Source organism: Gadus morhua, chromosome 6 (assembly GCF_902167405.1).
Source record: "Gadus morhua chromosome 6, gadMor3.0, whole genome shotgun sequence".
NCBI lineage: Eukaryota > Metazoa > Chordata > Actinopteri > Gadiformes > Gadidae > Gadus > Gadus morhua.
The window spans coordinates 16763591-16786090 of record NC_044053.1 but is presented as its reverse complement, the minus strand read 5'-3'; the positions used below and the strand labels follow the sequence as shown (position 1 = coordinate 16786090).

The window sequence follows — 22500 nt, the reverse complement described above, 5'->3', positions numbered from 1 at the left end:
CACACACACACACACACACACACACACACACACACACACACACACACACACACACACACACACACACACACACGCACGCACAAACACACACACACACCCCACAAATACTTACACCAATTTGATACTTAATGATAAGAGGCTATCTCATGCTAAAGGATATATATGATGCTAAATGATCCCACCATTCGTTCAACGGAAATCCTTCTTGAATCCCTCTGTGTGAACAAAAGACAAGCCATTGATCTTTAACGATCTGACTGTTTTTTCCCATCTTTCAGTGAGATGGCCCCCTAAGGACTATGTGACACATAACCCAGTCGAGGGGAAACCAAAAAAGGCCATAAGAGCATTTATAACTTTTGTTCCAGTCCATCGACCCTCTCGGTGCTTACCGCCATTTGCCACGTTGAACTTGACCCCAAAGTCCCCGGCGGGCCCCCCGGGGTTGTGGCTGGCTGTGAGGATGATCCCACCGAGGGCCTTGATCTTCCTGATGATGCAAGACACGGCCGGCGTGGACAGGAGGCCGTTGTGGCCGATGACCAGACGTCCAATCTGCATGCCGTGGACATCAAGTGAGACAGGCAACGAGTAGGATGGATATTACCATGGATATGAGCCTAAACGCTTTATGACATGAGTGACATGTAAAGAAAAGCGCTGGTAAATGGAACATTGCAGAGCATTATGTAAATAATTCATAATTGACTGTGCCTGATATACAATCCAATTATGGTCTAAAAGGTTGTACGGTTCCTAAGACTAAACATAATATGCGCCTCTATGTACCAACTTACAAATGCTTCTACGAGTGTTTACATTTAACTCCAACACCCAATTCGTCAGTCCTGACATCTGCCAGGATTTCTGTATATCTCTCTATGTCATGTTACCGTTACAACAATGTGTGTATGAAGAGAGAAAGCGGGAGGCAGGGGAACGAAAGAGACCAGAAAGAGTCCAGCAAAGACTGAGTAGAAATTAAATATTTTAAAGATTATATGAGAACGCCAGATCTGAAACCTAAACATTTGTTTAAGTATTGATTTATGGTACACCGAATAAAGTACATCTGATGTACAACGCCCGTTGGCAATGAGAATCTTTTGAACTTCATGACCTGAACCAATTGCTTCTACGTCAGCAACGGTTTGGAGAGAGATCACCTCAGCTATCTGCCAGTATACCCTGGAATCTGGTCCGTTGCCAGGGGACGGGGTATCCCCAAAGCCCCCAAAGGAGTGTGTGTGTGTGTGTGTGTGTGTGTGTGTGTGTGTGTGTGTGTGTGTGTGTGTGTGTGTGTGTGTGTGTGTGTGTGTGTGTGTGTGTGTGTGTGTGTGTGTGTGTGTGTGTGTGTGTGTGTGTGTGTGTGTGTGTGTGTGTGTGTGTGTGTGTGTAGGCAGGGAAGTGAAGCAGGATGGATGGAAATGCCGATAAGGCAGACAGCCAGAGACATTAGGCTTGGCAGGCAGAAAAAAGGGTCACTTTAAACAAATTACAAGCCCTGACATTTTCCCTTGGAACGCGTCCAAACCAATCACCACCAGCCGTCGCTGCTCCGCACAGTAGAATATTGACTACCCTATTTTATTCTTCATAATTTAGTCGAAATGTTGAATAATACATCGATTTAAAAACAATGGAAGGGTTATAAGGTCGCAAAAGGCATCCAATACAAGTTGTGGTTTGCTTGAATCAAATCGAGTAAAGAAGTTTATGATTATTGATATTTCAATATTGTAGTGTAACCAATATATTGATCTGGATAACAGTAATTTTTTATCCTCATTGATTATAACAAATATAAACCTTAGACTTGTATTTGACGTGTCAAATCAAAATATCGACTGAGAAGGAGACAGCCCTGCCATCCCCTGTCCCCGACCCGTGACCATACAGCTAAGCTGATCTTAGAACTCAGATCTTACCCCGTTAGCTGCTGCCATCTGTACGATCACCTCGGTGGCCACTCGGCTGAAATAGCGGCCGTCGCTCCCCACCACCAGGGTACAGCCCTGGCGGTCCCGCAGGTCCATGGAGGACAGCACGCTCTGGATGTAGTTCTGCAGGTAGTTCTTCTTCCCCTCGAACACCGCCGTCTTCCTCCGGAGCCCATTGGTACCGGGCCGCTGGTCCTCAAACGGCGTGGTTTGGACCGTCAAAACCGGGATGGGGCTTGTCTCCATCCTCGAGGCGAGGAACCCAAAGGAATGACGTTGATGAAGTTGATGGTGATGGCGGTGCTGGTGGTGTTTTTGGTGGTGATGATTATGATGATGATCAAACTTCCCTATGAGGCGTTCTAGTCGGGACGCAGGGGACTGCGTAATGCGTCCACTTTTTGATGAAGGACCAGACAGCCACGGACCTCTTATCAGTCTGCGGGTTCAATCCGTCTTATGTTCCGCTATGGCAAAAAAGAAATTAAGTGGCAATGGCATCCGATGGAGATTTGTGTAATGCTCCTCCCACTGTGTCAGTCGACTATAATACAAATAAACCAGTTATCACTTTCATTTAAAAAGGAAAAACAGTTTGAGTTCAAGAGCGCAAAGATGGAGAAAACGGTGCGCAACAACCACCGGAACGCGCCTCCGCCAGACAGTGCGCGCTGCAGAGGTCCGAGCTGTGTGCCACTTTGACAACTCCCTCTTTTCCTAATAAGCCCGGCGCGCTCCAAAGACCCCCGCCTGCTAGGAGTAGAAGGGTTGGCTGAAAGCCCCCCTAGCTGCAATCAGCTGCGCCTTGAGCCCAAAATAAACCGAGGACTGCTGGGGAAATTGTTTGGGTCCCGGTATGCAATCGGAGACTCTTTGTGTCTGTCCGCATCCCCGATATATAAAGGCGTATGCAACAATCATTTTTATCCTTACTATTCATAACAGAAAGGCTTTTCGAGGGTTTAACGTTTACGGGGTTTGTATCATGAAACAATCATTAGAAGTTGTTAGATCCCCGGGAACGCAGTTAGTATTTTTCTTGAGATTCCTATATATATATATCTATATATCTATATATCTTTATATAGATGTATATATCTGTAAATCTATATCTATAGAGACTATAGATAAATAGATATAAATCAGGGGGATTTGGCACATCGTGTGAAACAAGGGAGGCTCCTGCCCTCGTGTGTGTGGCAGTTGGCAGATAGCGCCAACCAGAACCCCGATGGACGAGCCCCCCAGGTCGTCCGCACGCACCTAACCTTGGGCAGCAGCGCCCCCTTAAGGTAAAGCTCCGTCATCTGCTCTTCACAACGCGCTTCGCAAGACGGCGCCGCACGCTGGCAAATAATGAGCCCCCATTAAGGACGAGATGGATGATAGCGTCGATGAGAATGTACGAGGATAGCATTATAATAACAATACAAACACTATGTTTGTTGTTTCTGGTAAACATCACATTATCCAACGCATTTTTTTTTTTGGTCTAGTGCATAAATTAAAGAAAGAACACAGTTGCGCAATTGGATTGGCTACTTGATTTGTAGACGTTTGAAATATATTAAGCCTTTTACATAATTTATTTTCTTTAGGCTATCTTTATATGTTATCATATGAATATATTATGTATTATGGAATGATAAGCATAATCATTTTTATTATCTAGGCTCAAATTACATTGTCTTCTCAAACAGAACTTAGGCCTAAACAAACATGTTTCTTTTGACTTTACTTTATTATTAAACTTATCGAACGTTATTATGAAACTAACTACAAAGACCTCTGCGTTGTATATTCTTATGTTAATAAGACCTGTCTGTCGGCTCTTTATTATTTCACTGTTTAAATCCATTCATGTTTGAAAACAAAAAAAAATCCCTGAGAAATAAAAAAAGGTAGCTACATAGAATAAATAGGAAGAAAAACACAATTCAATATTCGTTTAAATATTTATTTTAGTGGCAAATTCTTCACAAAATACATTCAACAATTATGTTGGAATTTCTTTTCACAAATATATTATTACTCATCTTATTTACATGGTTCCAGTCGGACACAACTACAAATGTTAACATAAATAAACATGCAATCACAGCTTTAAGGGTCTTTGCGTCCATCGCATGAGGCCTAAAACATCAATTCATATCAGATCAAGTTTTTTTCTTTGGGCCCAAAGCCTTAACACCGAGGATAAGACATTTGAACCTGTTCTGTCACACTGCTCAACAAAGACGGACAGAACGGAGTCCTTGAATCCTGGAGGAGCCCCGGGACCAGACAGCTTGTGGGGGCCCCGTTGAATAGGTGGCACCCGTAACTCATGGTGACGTGGTTGCGTTGGGAAGACGGTTTGCTCATGATGCTGTCAATGCTGAAGGAACACGTGGACTGCGCGTTCCGCGTGCAGGGCTTCGGTTCCGCGGGTGCTGTGCCAAACTGCTGAGCTTTATAGTCTTTTGGTCCGGTGACCTTTCCATACGCAGTAAGTCCTCCCGGGTAAGGGACACCGTGGTATGGGGACTGGGGAATCCCTATGATGCCTTCCTGAAGGGGTATGCACATAGTGGCCGTCGGTGAGCTCATCTGCGCCTGGACGCAGTAGGGCTGCCCGTAGGAACGGTACAAGTTGGGGTAAAACAGGAATCCGTCCTTCCCGAACTCGGGGTGGTTCCTCTTGAACCGCTTCCTTCGCCGTAGGAAACTGCCGTTGTCGAACATGTCCTCGGAGGCCGGGTCCAGTGACCAGTAGTTCCCCTTGCCAGGGTTTCCGGGCTCTCGCGGGATCTTGATGAAGCAGTCGTTGAGTGACAGGTTGTGCCTGATGGAGTTCTGCCACGCAGGGAACTTTTCCTTGTAGTAAGGGAACTTGTTGCTGATGAAGTCGCAGATGCCGCTCAGCGTCAGCTTCTTCTGCGGGTTCTGTAGGATCGCCATGGTGATGAGGGCGATGTAAGAGTAGGGGGGCTTGACCGAGCTGGTCAGAGCCCTCCTTGTCAGAGACGCGTCTGAGGAGGAGAAGCTGTTCTCGCTCTCCCCGGAGGAGTCGGACTCGGAGCACTCGAACTCGAGTGAGGACCCGGGGTCTGTGGGGTACGGCCGTGAGTTGCCTGTCCGCTGCTCTCCGTCTCCGACGATGTCAATTTCATCTTCTCCCAAAGGCGAAGCAGCATGAGAAGCTTCAAACTCACTGGAGAGCGTCATGGTCAAGTTTGGAGCGGTCAAAGCGTTGGTGCGTAAAACTCCTATGCGTAAAAGCGCACAGAGTAAACGGGTGATTCTACTCCTCTTTTGAAAGGGTTTGTGTGCCGTGCTCATGGGATTTGGGGACTTTATATGGTGAGAGAGCCGCTACCCTGCAGGCCAGTCCCATTCAAGCCCAGAACCTATCAGAGTGGCCCCTCGTCATGGGGGGGCCACAGCAGCAAAACATGCAGGTGGGGTGTGTGTGTGTTGGGGGAGGGGGGAGTGTTGCTGTAATGAGATTTTACGCTAAGCTTAAATTCACTAAAGATGTAGTGTTACATTTATGCAAATGTTAAAACGGTTTAGCTGCACTTATAATTAAATGACTAAAACCAAGCACCAGGTTATTTCTTCAAAGTGTCTTCAACCTTTAATAGACAATCACAAAGTCCAGTCGTCTGGCATCCAACCCAAGAACGCATGAACGGCAGAAAGTTTCCGAGAGCCATCGCAGTTTGGGTAATAATATGTTGCTTACGTTATTGGAAAAAAGTCTCCATCTTTTTCCAGGCCCTGCTAAATATCAAATGAGGAAGAGATTCGCTTTGAACATAAATACAATTCCTGTAAACTGAGTTTATTTAGGAGGTATTTGTGCTTCTCCCCGACCGAGGGAGGGGTCGGGGAGATCCCCCTTAGTACAGTAGCACGTTTGGAGGTAAAATGCACTAGGAAATGTTAACACCACGCCTTAAACTCGTGATAAAAGCTAAGCGTTTTTCCACTCGGGACCCCCGTTGTTTGGTTTAGTTTGCCACCTCTGGATGCCCGCGGGGGGGCGTGGCCGTGAAGATGGCCGTGGTGGGCCCCCCCGCAGCCCGGGAGAAAAGGTGGTCTATAGTCAGGCCTAACGAGGCGATCAGCATCAGAATCGAGTAGGAAACGGCCCAGCTGCACGGTGCGCTTACGGCTCCAGGGGCTCAGGTCGGCTTTATGGCCCGGGATGAATGACCAGAGCAATCCTCAAAGCAAACCTGTCCAACACGCGGATACGTGTTAAAATCTCCCCATGGAAATACCACATCACCATTGCAAATTGCCCAAGTTGAGGGGAAAACGCCACCGCCTCTTTCACGGGCGGAGGAGAGTTCGTTTTTTTTAAATATGTAGTTTACTAATTGTTAGACCGAATCTTTGGAGGAATCAGGAGAAGCATCCGTCCATCTGCGACAATTTAGCAAATAATCAGGCCAATTGTAATTACTTTAAGAAACTCACATCTTGGCCAATGCAAAATCAAAAACTTCTAGAATCAAATAAATGTTGAACCTATGGATTGAATGAAAAAATGTATTTCGAGCCCCTCAAAGAGATTCAATTTGACTTGGACTCATTTTAATTAGTACAACTCAATCAGAAAGTAAACTTAGGCATACAGTGTTTAAAATGATCTTTATTTTAATAATTTAATAACAAAAGTACTAATTTAAGCCAAGAATATTCTTTAATTGGTGATACATCCCTCAACCCATTTAAACGCTCTATGCTTTTGTTAAAACCTTATACACAGGCCATGAACATATGCAAATATTGCATACTAGAAGGTTGTCTGAGGATGCCTTTGGTCCTAACCAGTGTGATAATATTTGAGAATTGGGACTACACACTGTCAACATCGAGTGCATGTAAAATTCCTTTACATGATCGCAAAGCAGCACAGAAAAATGCTTTAAATCAATCAAGTCAATCAATTGTCAATATGGGCAGTCAAACACAAACTAATCTAACACAAACTAGAAGCCTCTTATGCTCCCTTCTCCTGGGCCACAACTGTGGAGGTGAACTGCTCTTGTAAAATGTCTTTGTCCAGGTTTCGCCCTGCGGGGGGGGGGGATGGGAGGAGGGAAGCACACGTTAAGAGAGATTCTCGATTGCACACGCAAAACACATAAGCACCAAGCCACAAACACGGTGATCACGGCCTATAGAACTATCGCAACAAAAACTACAAGGTTCAGCTTTGCAAACCAAAGAGGAGATCCAATATGGAGGGGGACCTCTGGACTGCTTCCAGATCAAATTCCATTTTGTTTACTTATTTTAACACTCATTTAATTTGACCCTTTGTTTCTGGCTTTCAGAACTATTTTTATTCATTTATTTAATTCATTGACATGCCAGATATAAATATGTATTTTTTTACTTTTAGTGATCAGCATTTGAGGCTTCTGCAGGACAAGACTCAACGCAAACAACGGGAAATGCGTGTGTGTGTGTGTGATTGTACCTATGAAGACCAGCCTGTTGATCCTGGGGTCGTCCCCCCAGAGCTGGGGCAGCTCATTCAACTCGTACAGCTCATGGACCCCCTGCAGCATGACCTGGTGGGCTTTACCTGCCAAGGCCACGATGCCCTGAACACATGCACATGCAACACACACACACACACACACACACACACACACACACACACACACACACACACACACACACACACACACACACACACACACACACACACACACACACACACACACACACACACACACACACACACGTCAAGACAATGCATGTGAAAAAACAATTATTGGAGATCATAAAATCCTTGTTCTCGGTGAAGGACCTTCAGGCGGATGACTGTCATAGGAAGGCCCTCTTTGTTGTGGAACATCTTTTCCCACAGGAGGTTCTGAGGAGGGGGGGATACAACATTAGCATTAGTTATAGTCTTATGCATGCATGAAATACTATGTTTTGAAGTAATTTATACCTGGACAAAGATGTTTAATACGTCTTCAGAAAGGTTTCCGTCCAATTCAAATGTCACCGTCAGTATGCTCTGTTTTGTAAAGCACAAAAGAAAAATGTGAAAGGATGAACTATGATAACTTCACAGCTATGGTTTGAGTTAAATGGTTTGATGTTATGGTTTGAGTTGAATTACAAAACTTGACAAAAGTTTGCTTGAATTCGGTGTGATACTAGGCCTAGTATAAAAAGCATTGAGTGAAATAGATGGTTTCATGTCGTTTTTATATGTGCTGTTCAAACACCAATTCATTGCTCTGCACACAAATCAGACTTTTAAGGAAATTTGTTAATTTAAAATGTGAATTTGATCAACTGTAGTATTTCATTAAACCTCATTGTCAGTAGTATCCTGCAGTGATAACCACCGGAAATATATAAGACACAAGTCCCTGCACACGTTAAACTAAACCTGAGAAGTGATTAGATGTTAAGTTACGAGCAAGCGATTTTACGCGCCAATTGACAACTTCGTTGATGAGTGTGTCAAAAACCACGGGGCCACTCAGCACCTGAGACCGGCCGATATGACACCCCTCCTTCACCGAATCGCCTCGCTACCCCTCCTCACGCGCCAGCCCCCCTCCTCCACTTCCTTTACAGCACTGAAAAAGGGGGCACTTTGCAGATATTTAGGGTTTTGTGTCAAAGTGTTAAGATTACACACTTCCTTTTCATTTGGTATAACAACAGAAAAGCAGCATTCTCATTAACATGAAAAGAGCAACGCAGGGAGGAGAAGGAGGTGGGGGCGGGGCTGGCGGGGGCGGCTGGAAGGAGGGCTGAGATTCATGCGGGAAAAGGGGAACTGGAGGAAAACAGACAACAATGCCATTTATTTACTCACGCACCACACGCAAACAAGCCCCCCCTTCCCCGCCATCCCATTCCCTGCTCCCTATCCTTTGATTCGCAGGCACGGGGTATAAAGTCATATCCCACACCATAATATGTTAAATGGGGGGTTTTGAATGAGAACTTGAGGTGTGATGAAACCCATTAAAGTGGACCCACTAAAGGGCGTTCGTCTCCAAGGGAGAAGCCTAGAACCAGTTTCCTAATTGTAATTATGCACTGGTGTATGTGTAGCTAGCAGTAAGTGCATATTCATGTATTTCGATACAAGCATTCTAGTGCTCGCTTTAAAGATAAGGTCATAGTTTATGCTGACTTGAGTGTATGTGGAATCCAAAATATTCATAAACCCTGAATACCTACATGGTAAGATTTTAGCATGTTAAGCGTGGTCAGCCGGTAAGCTAGAGGGGGACTACTACCTGGAGAAGGAAAGGTCATCTGTGTAGCAAAAGGGAGATTACTTTACCCGGTAAACCTACTCTTTATGTCAAACATACTGTATGTGTTTACAGTTGCCCTCAAAAATGTAGGGTGCAGGATGTGTTGTGAGTGGGCAACACAAGATTGGGCAACACATAAATAAACAAAGTGTGTTTGTAGTAAAGACCCACACAAAGGCAAAAGCAATCCATTGCGGCAACATTTTTAACATGAGTCTCATCAGGACAGAGACAGACTGACACCAGTGCTTTACTCGCTGACCATAATGAATCAGTAACAGGATAGAGAGACAGACAGAGAGAAAGAGAGCGAGAGAGAGATTGTGAGAGACAGACAGACACTCTTTACAGTGTATGACTCAGGATAAGCCTCTTTCCCAGCACTACAACACTTCAAAAGCCTTGGGTAAATCCCCAACACAAAAAACAGAAGGAGTTTTCACCCGAGTGTGATGGCCTGGGGTAACAATGATGAGCACGCATGCCTTTAGCCCCAGGCACGTGCACCACTGCCAGATGACAGCTAGGGGGCTCAGACTGCACTCACTCACACACACACACACACACACACACACACACACACACACACACACACACACACACACACACACACACACACACACACACACACACACACACACACACACACACACACACACACACACACACACACACACTTCATCTGTGGTAAAATACACGTCTCATTCATTGTTTGTTTTTGATTTATTATTCCCCTTCTCATTCATTCATGGTTTATTTAATTCCTGTGTCACAATAGGTTGTATTTCTGTACTTCGCTCCCCCCAAGGTCCTCCCATTTCCTTTTCCCTGCTTTGAATAGTTTTTACTGTGCACGTCAAAGCACTTTGTACAAGTCTTTACAAGCTTCTATACAAATACCTATCATATTATATTTCATCATCATTATTTTTATGATACACATAAGAAGCGATACTCAAATAATGCCAACACATAAGCGAAAGCGGTCAATCCAACTTCCAGAGCAGATGAAGACGTTACCTTGTCTAGATGAGGCTTTGAGTCCTTCATCAGCCGCAGCTTCTCTGCTAAACTGCACGAAGAAACACAACATTAAATCATAGTTTTGCCAACTTTTCTACCAAGTTGAAATAAATATTATATATATATATATATATATATATATATATATTAACTATCTTTTAGATGTTCATATAACCCTTTTAAAGTGTATTTTGAGTAGTGATTCTCCACACTTAAACCAATTATTTGTGTATACCTTTTGTGTCCACCTCAGATTTACGTTCTACTTTGTGTAAATTAAGTCAAATAAAAGACTTGCAAGTACGTTTCCACCGCTTTGTTCAAAAATTAATGAGATAATCATCATTCAGCGACCCCCGACGCCGCCCCCCCTCCAAAGTGCTTTAAACAACCCCCCCCCGCCCAGTGTGTCCTTTCTGCCCTGACCTCACAAGGAGGCTAAAATGTGTGTCCAGCAGTTTGAGTCCCGCGTGTTGTTGGTGCCACACAGGCAGGCCTGGCGGGGGGCCGCATCAAACAGCCAGCGTGGGCTCAATGGGAGGAAGGGGTGGGGGGGGTCTCTGAAAAGGCAGGACTAAAAGGGGCTATCTGTAGGAACAAGGGGGCCGTCTCCTCGGGAGCCTCGCGGACACACACAGACCTAATCCTCCGCAGCTGGTCCCGTCGGGGGGGGGGGGGGGGCAAAGGCCTGTTGTAAGAGAGCCTTAACACCTCGGCCCTCTTTTCTCCCCATGCAGATGGATGGATGGATGGATGGATGAACCCCCCCACCCCCCCCTCCCATTCACCGCACACTGTTTCTACAGGGGTCTCAATATGGCCACCCTCTCCCCTACACAGCGGCCTCCCACGGAGCGATAGAGGCCGGCTCTAAAGGGGAGTCTGTTAATTAGAAGGGGAACATGGGACCGACGGTACTAAGACCGTTGATGACCGCTGCACGCTGCACCGAGGTTCCCGTCACAATGCGCCGTCTCCCCACAGGGCCTGCCCTTTGAGGGACTTAGAGCGCGGCGGAGAAAAAAGTTAATAATCCTCCTCCGCATATTGACAGAGGAGGAGAGGCTTTCAGGGACTCACTTTGCGCTGTCTTTACTGTCAAAGGAATGCAGATCCAGGACTTCAGAGAGGTCCACCCTGCGGAGGCAGAAGAAGAAGAAGAAGAAGAAGAGGAGATGTACCATTGAAACCGTCCCCGGTTGAGCTCGGTTAAGGAGGTTACCCAGTGCCCCCCCAAAACACTCGTACACAAAACGGGAGATAACAGACAAAACACAACCCCCCCCCCCCCCCCCCCTCTCACCCCCGCTGATGAAGAGCTACCGGTGGGTGGCTGAAACTGAAGACTCATGTGAACGTTTTGTAGTGGTTGACCCCGCTCGGCCCAGCGTCTTTCATCCGCCCCCCCCCCCCCCCGTGAGTCGGGCTCTGTGAGGGGCCGGGCCGCAACACACCCTGGCTTTGAAACCCACAGTGACCCGCTCGGCGTGCACACATGCTACCTGGCTCCGCTAACGGGCGCACTGTGTTAGAACTAGGAGATGCACAACACACACACGCATGCACACAAAGAAGGTAGGGTATGTGGGGGGCGGGGGGGGGGTGCATGTGTGGGAATGTGGCTTGTATGTAATCACACCGATCCTCTGCTGGTTCTTTGGACCTGGTGGTTAAAGAACAGAATTGCACCTTGATTTCTGAGTCTCCAGGATCTTGACGAGACCATTGATCGACCTGGAAAAAAAAAAAGACGTTTTAACAATCGCTTGTGCTAATGAAGGGGTTCTGCTACACTAGAGGGGGGGGGGGGGGGGGTACTCGGCTGACCTGACGGTGTCCCTGAGCTCCTGGAGGGCCTCCTGCTCCACCAGGTCGGTCTTGTTGACGATGGCCAGGTCTGCCAGGGCGATCTGCCTGTTGAGGAAGCCCCAGGTACAACCGTCATTACCTGACCGTTACCGTCAACCATGAAGGACCTCCATGTACTTTTTAGTCGCACTTGAAGCTGGAAGGTAAAGGCGCGGATTTCTTCATTTCTTAATTAGGAAAACAAAACCAAAACATATCAACACACGGATTCGCAATCTCCTCCTTGTTGATGAGAAAGAATGGTATTGACTCAGAGTGTATATGCCATTTAAAATATGAATCAACATCATTATCCAATGATGTTGATTATAGGTTAAATTAAAAAATATTAAAACCATAATTGATTCACAATGCTTTTTCATAATGCGACTGAGAGCAAAGGTCAACAGTTTGTACCACCAAACATAATGTGTGTGTGTGTGTGTGTGTGTGTGTGTGTGTGTGTGTGTGTGTGTGTGTGTGTGTGTGTGTGTGTGTGTGTGTGTGTGTGTGTGTGTGTGTGTGTCTCCAACGTTTGGTTTAGGAGGCGACAAGACCAACAAAAGCACAAAGTTCAAGGGGTCAAGCCACTGTTGCTGCCGCCTATTTGTTCAACAACAACGACAGCAACAACACTAAACAGATGCTGGTATGAAGACGGACAAGTGAAGGGTTAATGAGAAATACAGACAGGCTTGGGGAAAGGGAGACAGACAGACCAACGCCCCAAACACAATGAGTTACAATTGCATACCTGGCTGCTTCGTTAACCAGGCCTTCAGGTTTCTCCTCCTTTAGATGCTTTACACAGAACAGTCAGAAAGATTACGTTAGATTCCAAATCCAGAATGAATACTCAATGGCCTTTCTAACAAAACAAAACAGGTTGAGTTTTTATAAACACACACACACACACACACACACACACACACACACACACACACACACACACACACACCAACAGTATTCTAACAGGCAATATAAAAAAAAAAAGCATGACGTTGTGATAAATGATTAAAAAGCCGATATTCAATCTGGCAAATAAAAAAACAAAAAACGAAGCAATAACCTCCTATTTTTCTGATTTGTTTCCCTGTGATGGGCTCTGTGGAGAGGGGGGCCGCACTAGCGCTAAGAGGGTCCAAACGTAATAACAGCCAGGGCAGGAGAGGACGACCCCGCCGGCTGAGCCCTGAACATCAAGCCATCAGCCCCCTGTCACCTCACAAAGCGTACCTGTCTCACGGTAACCAACAATGAATGATGGGTAGCCAATCAAATAAGATGAAGGATTCAATTGAACAGTTTGGCTGAATGCCAACCCCCTTCTTCCCCCGTTCTACGGCCGCATCTCAAGAGTCGCACCCGATGAGGCTCGCCTAAACACGCCATACGGCCACAGAGAGTTACATAATGAGGTAATAACTAAACATGTGCATGTTTAATTTCCCTTCCCGCCACAATCATTGGCTAAAAGGCCAACCACCCTTTCAAAACAGACGGTTTACAAGACAACAGAAGCCACGTTGTGTTTTCCATGTGGTGAAATACATGACTGAGATGTAAGCAGAACAACAAAAGCTGATGCTTCAAATTTAGTACCACAAAACCAGTAAATAAAAAGAATGTAACCTCGTAGTTATGTGTTACTAACTAACCTCTAACCTCATAATAATCCTCACTTTCAATCCGTGGCATGTGTGAACATTTACCATGAAATCTGTCATAAACTCTGAACCCTGACTTTACTTTCTATGGTTGGTCTATACTGCTACCAGGTACAGGTGCCTTAAGGCAGTTGGTGAGTTGGGTATTCCACTGGATAGCTGAGGGGAAAAGGTGGCGAGTGAACCTGACAGCCCTATTAAAATGCTCACAACTCTCTGGCATATATTGCTCCTTCACTTTAAATCATCCTGCTGTCTCTTTGTCTTTGACATTGCCTTCATGCTGTCTCCTCTTCCTGTCTGTGTCCAGGACACAGCAAAGGGGACACATTCATGACAGCTTCAGATTGAAAATGATAATCTAACTGTCACACACCATGTTCCTATTTTATAATTCTGCGACGGCGGGCGGGGTGTGTGAAAAGGTCCATTTAGGGTTCAGTTCAAATCTATCAGAGGTCTCGAAAAGCATTTAAAACATAAATCTAATTAGAGCCTTTTCTAAAAAAGTGTTCTCTTTCAAAAAAAAATAAATGTATACAATAATCATAAAAACACACCTGCAGTCCGTACTTTGCATCAATGACAGTGACGATGCCTGAAAATGTGGAAATATAACAAATGTATTAGTGGTTAATTTTAACGTTAGAGGGTTCAACAGGGCAGTTCGGCTTTATTTTATGATTCTCCACAGCCTTTTGGTGTCCAGCTAAGTCTGTTTGTCCAAGACACTTTCTCTGGGTCTACTCCAGAATCCACTTTTGGTCTGCAAGTCTGTCACAACATGCCGAACAGCTGAGTATTCAATCGGGAGAAAGAAAATAAACCATTTTGTGAATTCTTACTGTGGAGGAACACCCGGAATTTAATTTGTAAACAAGGGGGCTCTATTTTTTTCTGTTTTCTGTTGTGGTTTGGAGACCAGGCCTAAACTTTGCTGGAATTTAAGTTAATAAATTCAACATAACAGAACAATGGTCAACCCAAAACAGAGGCAACCCAGAGTTATTTTGTATTGTTTACCAACGGTCCGAACTGAATTATCTTCACTAATGCTTCACTAAGTGAAAAATGTGACACAGGCACAAACTAAAAAGGAAACAAATCTAGCATACAAAAACACAAAGAGCAACAAAAGTGCATTATCAACAAAAGATGGCACATTGTGGTTTCGTATTTCCTACCATCCAGATAGACGTCACTGCCCAAGTCAGCATCTACCCAGAACATGGCCGCCACAGCCCCTGCAGAGGAGATTAACATAATAAATAGAGAACATCTGCAATCATTTCAGCTCTAGGTATACAGCACATACACCCTGGGCATACAGGGGCCAGGAGAAGGAAACAAGCAGCGACAAATCTATAAATTGTTCTCTAATATAAGCCATACAGACAAAAAAAATAATAACAAAAAAAAGGTTAAAAATAGTAAACCATGTGATGAAGTATTAAAACAAACTACAGAAAAGTATTTGTCTTACACTCCTCAGTCGTAGTTAGTGTATGCATGTAGTTTAGTTGTGCTTCTTGGGCCAGATAAAACCAATATTTTTTATTTCACCATTGTTAAATAGTTTATCTCCCGGCGGTACATTCCGTTGCCTTTCAATTTGTGCTATGGAAGTGGTTATGGGGCGAGGCCATGTCTGCGTGCAAGCCTAATCCTGTTCACAAAATGCACTTTGTGTCAAAGCGTCAAGCTGGGAATAAGAAAGCATTGTAAATATTTGATAGGTGCGGAATGAGAAACACCGTTTCACCCTTACGGAGCATCCACATGGCCCTCCAACACCCCACCCCTTGCTGGGAGACCTCTGATTGACAGCACTGTCTAGGCCAATGACAGCTCTGTCGTAGTCAATAACGAGAACGTCTCAGCCAATGACAGGCCATCGGGCATGCGGGTAGCGTTTACGTTGGTGGGTTGTGTTAGGGCGGGCTCTGTCCAGCTAAGTGGAGTGTGAATGGCCGGGTCCGTTTTAGTTTGACACCTGTCATTCTGCCACACCCCAGTCATCACAGATTGCCCACCAGCCACCATAATGGCCTTCTACTTGTTCCCTCGTTCAACCCTTGAGAAGGCAATGGTTTGTGTTTCTGAAGGCCCCGGTGGAAACAGGTTTGTTGGACAGCAATACAGAAGCCGCTGCAGTTTCCACACGTGCATCACTCCAAAGAGAACAAGTCACAATACAATATTCTGTTTGACCGAAGGGAAACATTTTTCTGTGAAGTATTGTTAGGTGCAGCATTGGTAGAAAAATATTTTGGACTGACAACGTTTTATCAATGCCCTTTAATATAGATTGGACCTGTTCAGTGTATGTCGGTGATGTAGCAATGTAAACATTATAGAATCAAAATTAAATTTAAAGTTACATACTTTGTGTCTTAATTTTGATACCATTTCAACTGAAACCACACATTTAAACAACTACAACTTAGAACTTAAAGGTTGGGTATGGGATTTGCGAAACGCCAGCAGATTTTGAAAATACACAACTCAAATGGTCCTACCCCCTCTCCTTCACCCATTCCAAGTACATGGACGCGCAATCATGCACGAGCGCGAACACAGATGCGCGAGAGCGAGCCAGGCTAGCTAGGTTGGAGTTTAGGGTTGTCTTCTAGTGCTAGGTCCAAATGTGGATTAGTTAGTTAGCTAGCTCCAGTAGCTACCGCAGGATAACAACAAACAGAAGCTTGCTCTGGGTCACGAGCTTTGAGTACGTGCACGAAGGGGTCACGCGAGGGGGAGTGCAGTACTTTGACGTACTTACTGTTCAATGCCACTCGGTGGTTCTGGAAATCATTGGCTGGAGTTTATCGAGCCCTGCCCGTTCCACAGATTGACTTGACTTGTTTAATTTTCATGTCAGTACTTCTAACTCAGTGGCTGTAAGTGGGATATGATAAGGATTTCAAGTAATTTTGCAAAAATGGCCAAAAAAGAGAATTCCATACCCAACCTTTAATATATATTTATCAAAGTATAACTGGCTTTATCTTCTTTTTTAAGTTTTATACTGATTAAATTGTATGAATTTTAGTCTTAATATTCAGCTGAGACCTCTGGCCCCCAATAGGGTCCTGACCCGGTTCAGAATCATTAGCTACCTTAAGTCAAGTCAATTATATTTGTGTAGCCCTTAATCACAGTGAGCCTCAGAGGGCTTTATAGGCAATATTTTAGGAGACTTTGTTGTGTAATAAATCAAGTTAGCTATTGAGTTACCTGGGTCTGCGAGTCCTGTGGTTTCCAACAGGATGTAGTCAAATTTCCCCTTCTTCTCCATCAGATTCTCTATTGCTTTCAAGCCATTGTCTCTAAAGAGGGGACCGAATTTATATAAATTATAATGTTATAAAAGTGATTTGAATAATTATTTTTGGTCGTTTCAAAAAGCCTTTCCTGTAGGACTTAACTAAAGTAATAGTACCAAGTTCTATGATGCATCTTGTATGTTGGAAGATCCAAACGAATAATAAATATGTGTTAATAATTTAAACTAAGCAGCCCCTGTGGTCAATTATACATTGACTCAAATACTATCAATGGGCCGAAGTGGATCAACGCACTTGACAGAGCAGCAGAGGCAGCCGTTTCGAAGCTCCAGCCATTCTTCATACAGCTCTCCGGCCTGGCTCACTGCTAGAGACTTCTCCAAGGCACTCCCTATCAGACACAACACCAGGAAAGACAATAACGGATGGTCTGAATACAGAATATAATGCTCTTGTTTCAATAATGGCATAGTGCAGCAGACTTACAAGTGTGGATTATAAGATTCCAATGAGAAATAAAGAAACAACACTCAAAGATAAGGTGCTCAGGATATCCTGAGGGATTCGTCTGTCTTCTGCCATCAAAGAAAGGGGTGATAGCAAATATCCAAATAATATTTACAGAATAAAGAAATAAAAATTGATGTGACCACAGTTTCAACAATGGTGGTGTCTCACAATGCTTCTCTAAGCTTGCAGTACGTAAGAATTAAATCCCTCATCTTGAGGAAAAAGGTCATCGCCGGCATGTTCATGCTGGATGCGTTTTAGAATTATACAGGTCAGGTCATTTTATGAAAAGATCTGACATGGCATTGCAGCTTGTGAAATGGTTCCTTCTGCCCATTGAAATGACCAAAGCAAAAATGTTTGTCCGATGACACACACATCTCTGAATAACAAACCCCAATGAATTTGTGATGTTTGCTGCACTCTAGTGGTATACAAATGAGTAGCTTCTTAGTTACATATTAGCGACGAACACTTAAGATCATTTTAATAATACTGAGATAATTCATTCTAATACAGTACAACATGTGGTCAATTATAATTTCAGTAAAAATAACACCAACAGATTGTCCTTCCATGGTACTTGGCTTACCCTCTCCAAATTCGTTTAGTATAACAGCAATCCGCTTGTTGTGCTGTTCCGACAATATGAAATTTAAGAGTGTGGTCTTCCCAGCACCTAGACAAATCAAATAGTTGAATTGTTGAGAATATCAATAACCATGGTATAAATAACATAGGACTACACATGCACGATTCTGATTTATTATAAATAACCACGTGTTTTGGACTAGATGTATAAACGCCTGTTAAACATAAATAACAAATACATCTTAGACAACAATAATATTGTCGTCTTGTACCAAGGTATCCAGTGATGATGGTGACAGGTATTTGTTTATCATTTTCTATAGGCACCAACTCAGGGCAGTCATCATCGTCTTGCTGCACCGGCTCATCCATTGCAGCGCTGATACTCTCTTCAGAAGGGGCCAAGAAATGCTGCCGATGACGATACAAAATGTAAACACCGGTGCTATTCCTGAAATTAGACCGCTAGCGAGATACACACGTCAGGTATCAACGTGTAAAGCCTACACATGGTTTTTGTTTACTTCCTACGAACACGTAAAAGCGTGACACTTACCACAACTCTGCCTTTCTTTCAACTCCTTATATCACAACTCCAGTGCTTGATTGCATAGGAAACTGGAAGGAAAGAATTAAACTGTACAGCACGGATAATTCCAGTGATCATACAGCCATGGGAGAATGTGTAGCGTTATGTGCAACATGATCAAACTACCGACCCAATTGCAGTCATATTGGTTCCACAGGATGCTCCTGGGAACTCACGCTAGAGGGACAAAGTCTGACTAAATTCAGAGTTTGTTCCACCTATAATGTTGAAAATGTAAATTAAATGAAAAGGGAATTTTTTTTTTCATAACATTTATCTAATATATAAATCATATATAGGCAACCGTACGTACGGAGTCAACCTGTAGTGGAGTGCAATGCACCATAGTGAACGGCAGAGGGCGAGAAAAAGCATTTCAGTGTTTGCTGCACAGAAAACATGATGAAAAGTCACAGAGCCTATAGATTTATGTACAAAACAATTCATTCAGCCAGAGGAGGAGATTCTCATTTCCCTTAGGAGGGTCCAGAGTTAGTGCTCTTAGTTAAGGAGAGTCGGTTAAGCATGGGCCGGGTAAATGAAATACCGCTCATAGGAAAATGGACAGAATGCTAGGCCAAAATGCTTTGAAAATAATTCTGCCAATTGTATTTTCTAATAAAATCCACTCAAAATCCTACCTGGTATCGTAACTTTTCAGCCTGTTTTCATGTGGTTAGTTTAATACACTCAGCCACCTCAATTAAAACTTCCACAATACATTGTCACTATATTTACAAGATATGCAAATGCACATTACTATATTATAATACAATAACATATTACGCTATATTATACAACATGATATCAATAATGTTCCTGTATTATTTACAACAAAATCTTAATTGATGGGGGGCCCATGTCATCTGCAGTCCCTACCTCTACCCAGGTGGTGGCGGTAGAGTATCATCTAAATTGGCTAAAGTCTAACAGCTTTGTCATTGTTTTCTTTGCAACTTTATAGCCTCATTTTATTTAAGTACTATTTTCAACTGGTAGCTCAAAATCCTTGACCGCTTTAGACACAGCTAGTTCACCAACAAATTATAATTAAGTCAAATCAAAAGCGGTGCACAGGTCCACATATACTATTTAGCCACATCTAATCAACACGCTACGAAAAAACACGATATATACGGCACGTGCTTTCGGCATCGCACAGCCATTGCACCTGCTACAACTTTACCAGTTGTGTTTAACCGTAAATTACATATTCGTTTATAAATGTTTAATGGGGGGAGGTCTTCAGCCTATTTATACATTAATCGATCCGTTATTACAGTAATAATACAAGAGACAGACGATGCTCGGTAAGCAGTTTCCCGGCGGATTCATCAGAACGGAGAAAGAGGCGTGTATGTTTGTGAGCGCGTGTCCGACCCGTTTCATCTCCTCCCACACCGCCGCCGGGTGTCTGTTACTTCTTTGGGATGGTTCAAATCAAATGCGGAAGTTTACACCCAGAACCCTGCCTACCACCACCGCGAAAAATGAGGATTGCATGACATTTGTGCAGTACCAAGACCAGGGTGCTAGTGAGTCCCCGTTAATAACGCTCAAGACCGCGTCGCAAAGCTGGAGTTAAACTTTCATGGCTTCCCTCGTGAGCTCGGACCGACGGGCTTTTGCTCTAAAAATCAACAGGTAACACTCTTTTGTCATGGGACACGTTGTTCAAAGTGTGTTTGCGGGGTTTGGACGGAGCTGTCAAGAGAGTTGTAGTAAGACACTAAGGCAGGCTGGCACACGCTGGGAATGTTAATGATCTCCAAATATCTAACTGTTATTACTCTCTTGTTTGGGTCAACATCGGGGGAACAACAACAACGTATTTACTGTTTGTAGTATTTGTTCTGTGTTTTACGGCTTTTCCCACAAGATGAAGTTAATTTGACAGATGTTTGTTTTTTATCTGCCACGTGATTAAGTGACGGGACGTGTGGTAAACATTGTTACTTTAGTAGCTAGGTATTAACCCATTCAATAAGCGCCTTGTGGTTGCACAATGCTGAGCGGTTCTACGTTAAGCGGACTTTATACGTGGTTTTGCTTTCATTTCTGCTTCTTGAAAAAACTATTTTTTCTACATCTAGTTTGAAATCAGGATGACCATTTCCTTTACTGTGTGTGTGTGTGTGTGTGTGTGTGTGTGTGTGTGTGTGTGTGTGTGTGTGTGTGTGTGTGTGTGCTCCATAAATCAGAAATGAATGAGAGCGGGATGTGTGTGTGTGTGTGTGTGTGTGTGTGTGTGTGTGTGTGTGTGTGTGTGTGTGTGTGTGTGTGTGTGTGTGTGTGTGTGTGTGTATGTGTGTGTGTGTGTGTGTGTGTGTGTGTGTGTGTGTGTGTGTGTGCTCCATATATCAGAAATGAATGAGAGCGGGATATGAGTGTAGTTCCTGCTGTGTTACTAACCAGGTGGGGAGGAAGTAATGCACATGGCAGTCCATTGTGTGTCATGCTTGTGTTATACACTTCATTGAGACACATGCTACTTGCAGCCATGCAATCGGTAATAATCCTTCTCACGTGCAGCTGCAGTGGCCCACGTTGTAACACATGACTAATGTTGTTACACACACTAGGGCTTGAACTTGCTTCAATAATTATAAAGTTATACATTTCTGTTGATCATTTGGTCTGTCACATGGAAGGGCAGTCATGGAGCTAAATTAATAATGGGATTGCTCCTACTACCAGTAACCATACTATCTTGTTAAGATTGACATCTTTTAAGACAACTTCCAGCTGAGCTACGCTGATGGTATTGGAGCTCCCCAATGAATCCAGTGGTGATTCAGCCAGAAAATGTGTTTATGACTGTGGAATAGGAAAGCATATAATATGATACGGTGCTTTTTTTTTGTAAATGTATACAGCGCTCTTATATAACAGTAAAATGTAGACCTGTGTGTGTGTGTGGTGTGTGTGTGGTGTGTGTGTGTGTGTGTGTGTGTGTGTGTGTGTGTGTGTGTGTGTGTGTGTGTGTGTGTGTGTGTGTGTGGTGTTACACTCACTATCTGCAGTTCCTCTCTATATCTGTAGAAGTGTCAGGGAAATCCTGTTCTCTTTTTTTTCTGTACCTAGCTCTGTTTCACTTCCGTTTTTTTAATGATGACCGTTTTGAATCAGGAAATGACTGTTGCTTCATGACTCCAGACTGTGATACACAAAACACGACCCACCCCATTCTCCTCATGGAAGATGGAGTTTGGTGGAGCCACAGCAGGTGTTAAGGACAGCTGTGTCCAGGGGGGCCTCTTTCGCTCAATACTGTCTTAATGGCCCCGGCTCATAAGGTATTACATTGCATGCTGCCGATTTCCTCGGCACTTGAGATAATGACATCTGTTAACCCTCTTGGGTGTTAGGGAACACCCCGATGGAGGCGCTGGTGGGTGGGCGATAGAGGAAGAGAACTAAGGGCATCCTTGTTAACCTAAGCCTCTGAGTCGGGGATTCCAGCTTCACGAGGGTCAGGATGGTCTTGTGGGTTAGAGTGGAAAGCTCCAGGGTGTGAACCCTAACGTCCACTGTCTCACCTGTAAACCTACCTGAGCTGGTACGTCTCGTCCGCTACTTGCACATCCATGACAACATGGCTGACTCTAATGTAATTAAATGTGAATTACGCATAGAGCATACACTAGAAATATACACTAGAGCAGTGTATATTTACAGGGGACTACCCAGTTCTTCCTCCTTTTTAGTACAGGGAACTAAATCCCATCCCCCCCCCCCCCCCCCCCCCCC

The 22500-nt window shown here is 44.1% G+C and overlaps 4 protein-coding genes across 7 annotated transcripts in view; 1 reads left to right on the top strand and 3 right to left on the bottom strand.

Moving 5' to 3' along the window:
- The window catches only part of pgm5 (phosphoglucomutase 5), a 21726-nt gene extending 19073 nt beyond the window's left edge, over positions 1-2653 (bottom strand). The window contains exons 1-2 of the mRNA XM_030359276.1: positions 1929-2653; positions 393-555 (exon numbers count right to left, since the gene is read on the bottom strand). Of these exons, the coding sequence (XP_030215136.1) occupies positions 393-555; positions 1929-2186 (421 nt within the window). The 5' untranslated portion in view covers positions 2187-2653. The remainder of the gene's footprint in view (positions 1-392; positions 556-1928) is intronic.
- A 1230-nt stretch (positions 2654-3883) lies between these two features.
- On the bottom strand, positions 3884-5252 carry foxd5 (forkhead box D5). The gene has a single exon (XM_030359135.1). The coding sequence runs from the start codon at positions 5145-5147 to the stop codon at positions 4125-4127; it is 1023 nt and encodes a 340-aa protein (XP_030214995.1). The 5' UTR covers positions 5148-5252; the 3' UTR covers positions 3884-4124.
- A 1310-nt stretch (positions 5253-6562) lies between these two features.
- cbwd (COBW domain containing) lies at positions 6563-18876 on the bottom strand. 3 transcript variants are annotated; one of them, XM_030358550.1, is made up of 16 exons: positions 18718-18876; positions 18434-18572; positions 18163-18249; positions 17355-17451; positions 17011-17102; positions 14958-15017; positions 14334-14371; positions 12861-12907; positions 12086-12172; positions 11948-11992; positions 11339-11395; positions 10256-10307; positions 7900-7968; positions 7753-7818; positions 7417-7543; positions 6563-7007 (listed from the first exon to the last, which is right to left on the bottom strand). In XM_030358550.1, the coding sequence occupies exons 2-16, from the start codon at positions 18531-18533 to the stop codon at positions 6934-6936; spliced, it is 1098 nt and encodes a 365-aa protein (XP_030214410.1). In that variant the 5' UTR covers positions 18534-18572; positions 18718-18876; the 3' UTR covers positions 6563-6933. The 3 variants fall into 3 exon arrangements, with proteins under 3 accessions (XP_030214410.1, XP_030214412.1, XP_030214411.1); XM_030358552.1 differs by lacking the exon at positions 18434-18572 and having other exon boundaries at positions 18718-18875; XM_030358551.1 differs by lacking the exon at positions 18718-18876 and having other exon boundaries at positions 18434-18593.
- A 1299-nt stretch (positions 18877-20175) lies between these two features.
- Positions 20176-22500, top strand: part of dock8 (dedicator of cytokinesis 8) — a 49460-nt gene continuing 47135 nt past the window's right edge. For both annotated transcript variants that reach the window (XM_030358533.1, XM_030358532.1), the window contains exon 1: positions 20176-20394. In XM_030358533.1, coding sequence (XP_030214393.1) covers positions 20342-20394 — 53 coding nt within the window. In that variant the 5' untranslated portion in view covers positions 20176-20341. The remainder of the gene's footprint in view (positions 20395-22500) is intronic.

Coding starts and splice junctions, on each gene's coding strand:
- foxd5 (XM_030359135.1), bottom strand. CDS start 5,147: ATGACGCTCTCCAGTGAGTTTGAAGCTTCTCATGCTGCTTCGCCTTTG.
- cbwd (XM_030358550.1), bottom strand. CDS start 18,533: ATGGATGAGCCGGTGCAGCAAGACGATGATGACTGCCCTGAGTTGGTG. Junction 17,452..18,162: donor ACTAAACGAATTTGGAGAGG/GTAAGCCAAGTA, acceptor TGTGTCTGATAG/GGAGTGCCTTGGAGAAGTCT. Junction 7,008..7,416: donor CAACAGGCTGGTCTTCATAG/GTACAATCACAC, acceptor CCCCCCCCGCAG/GGCGAAACCTGGACAAAGAC.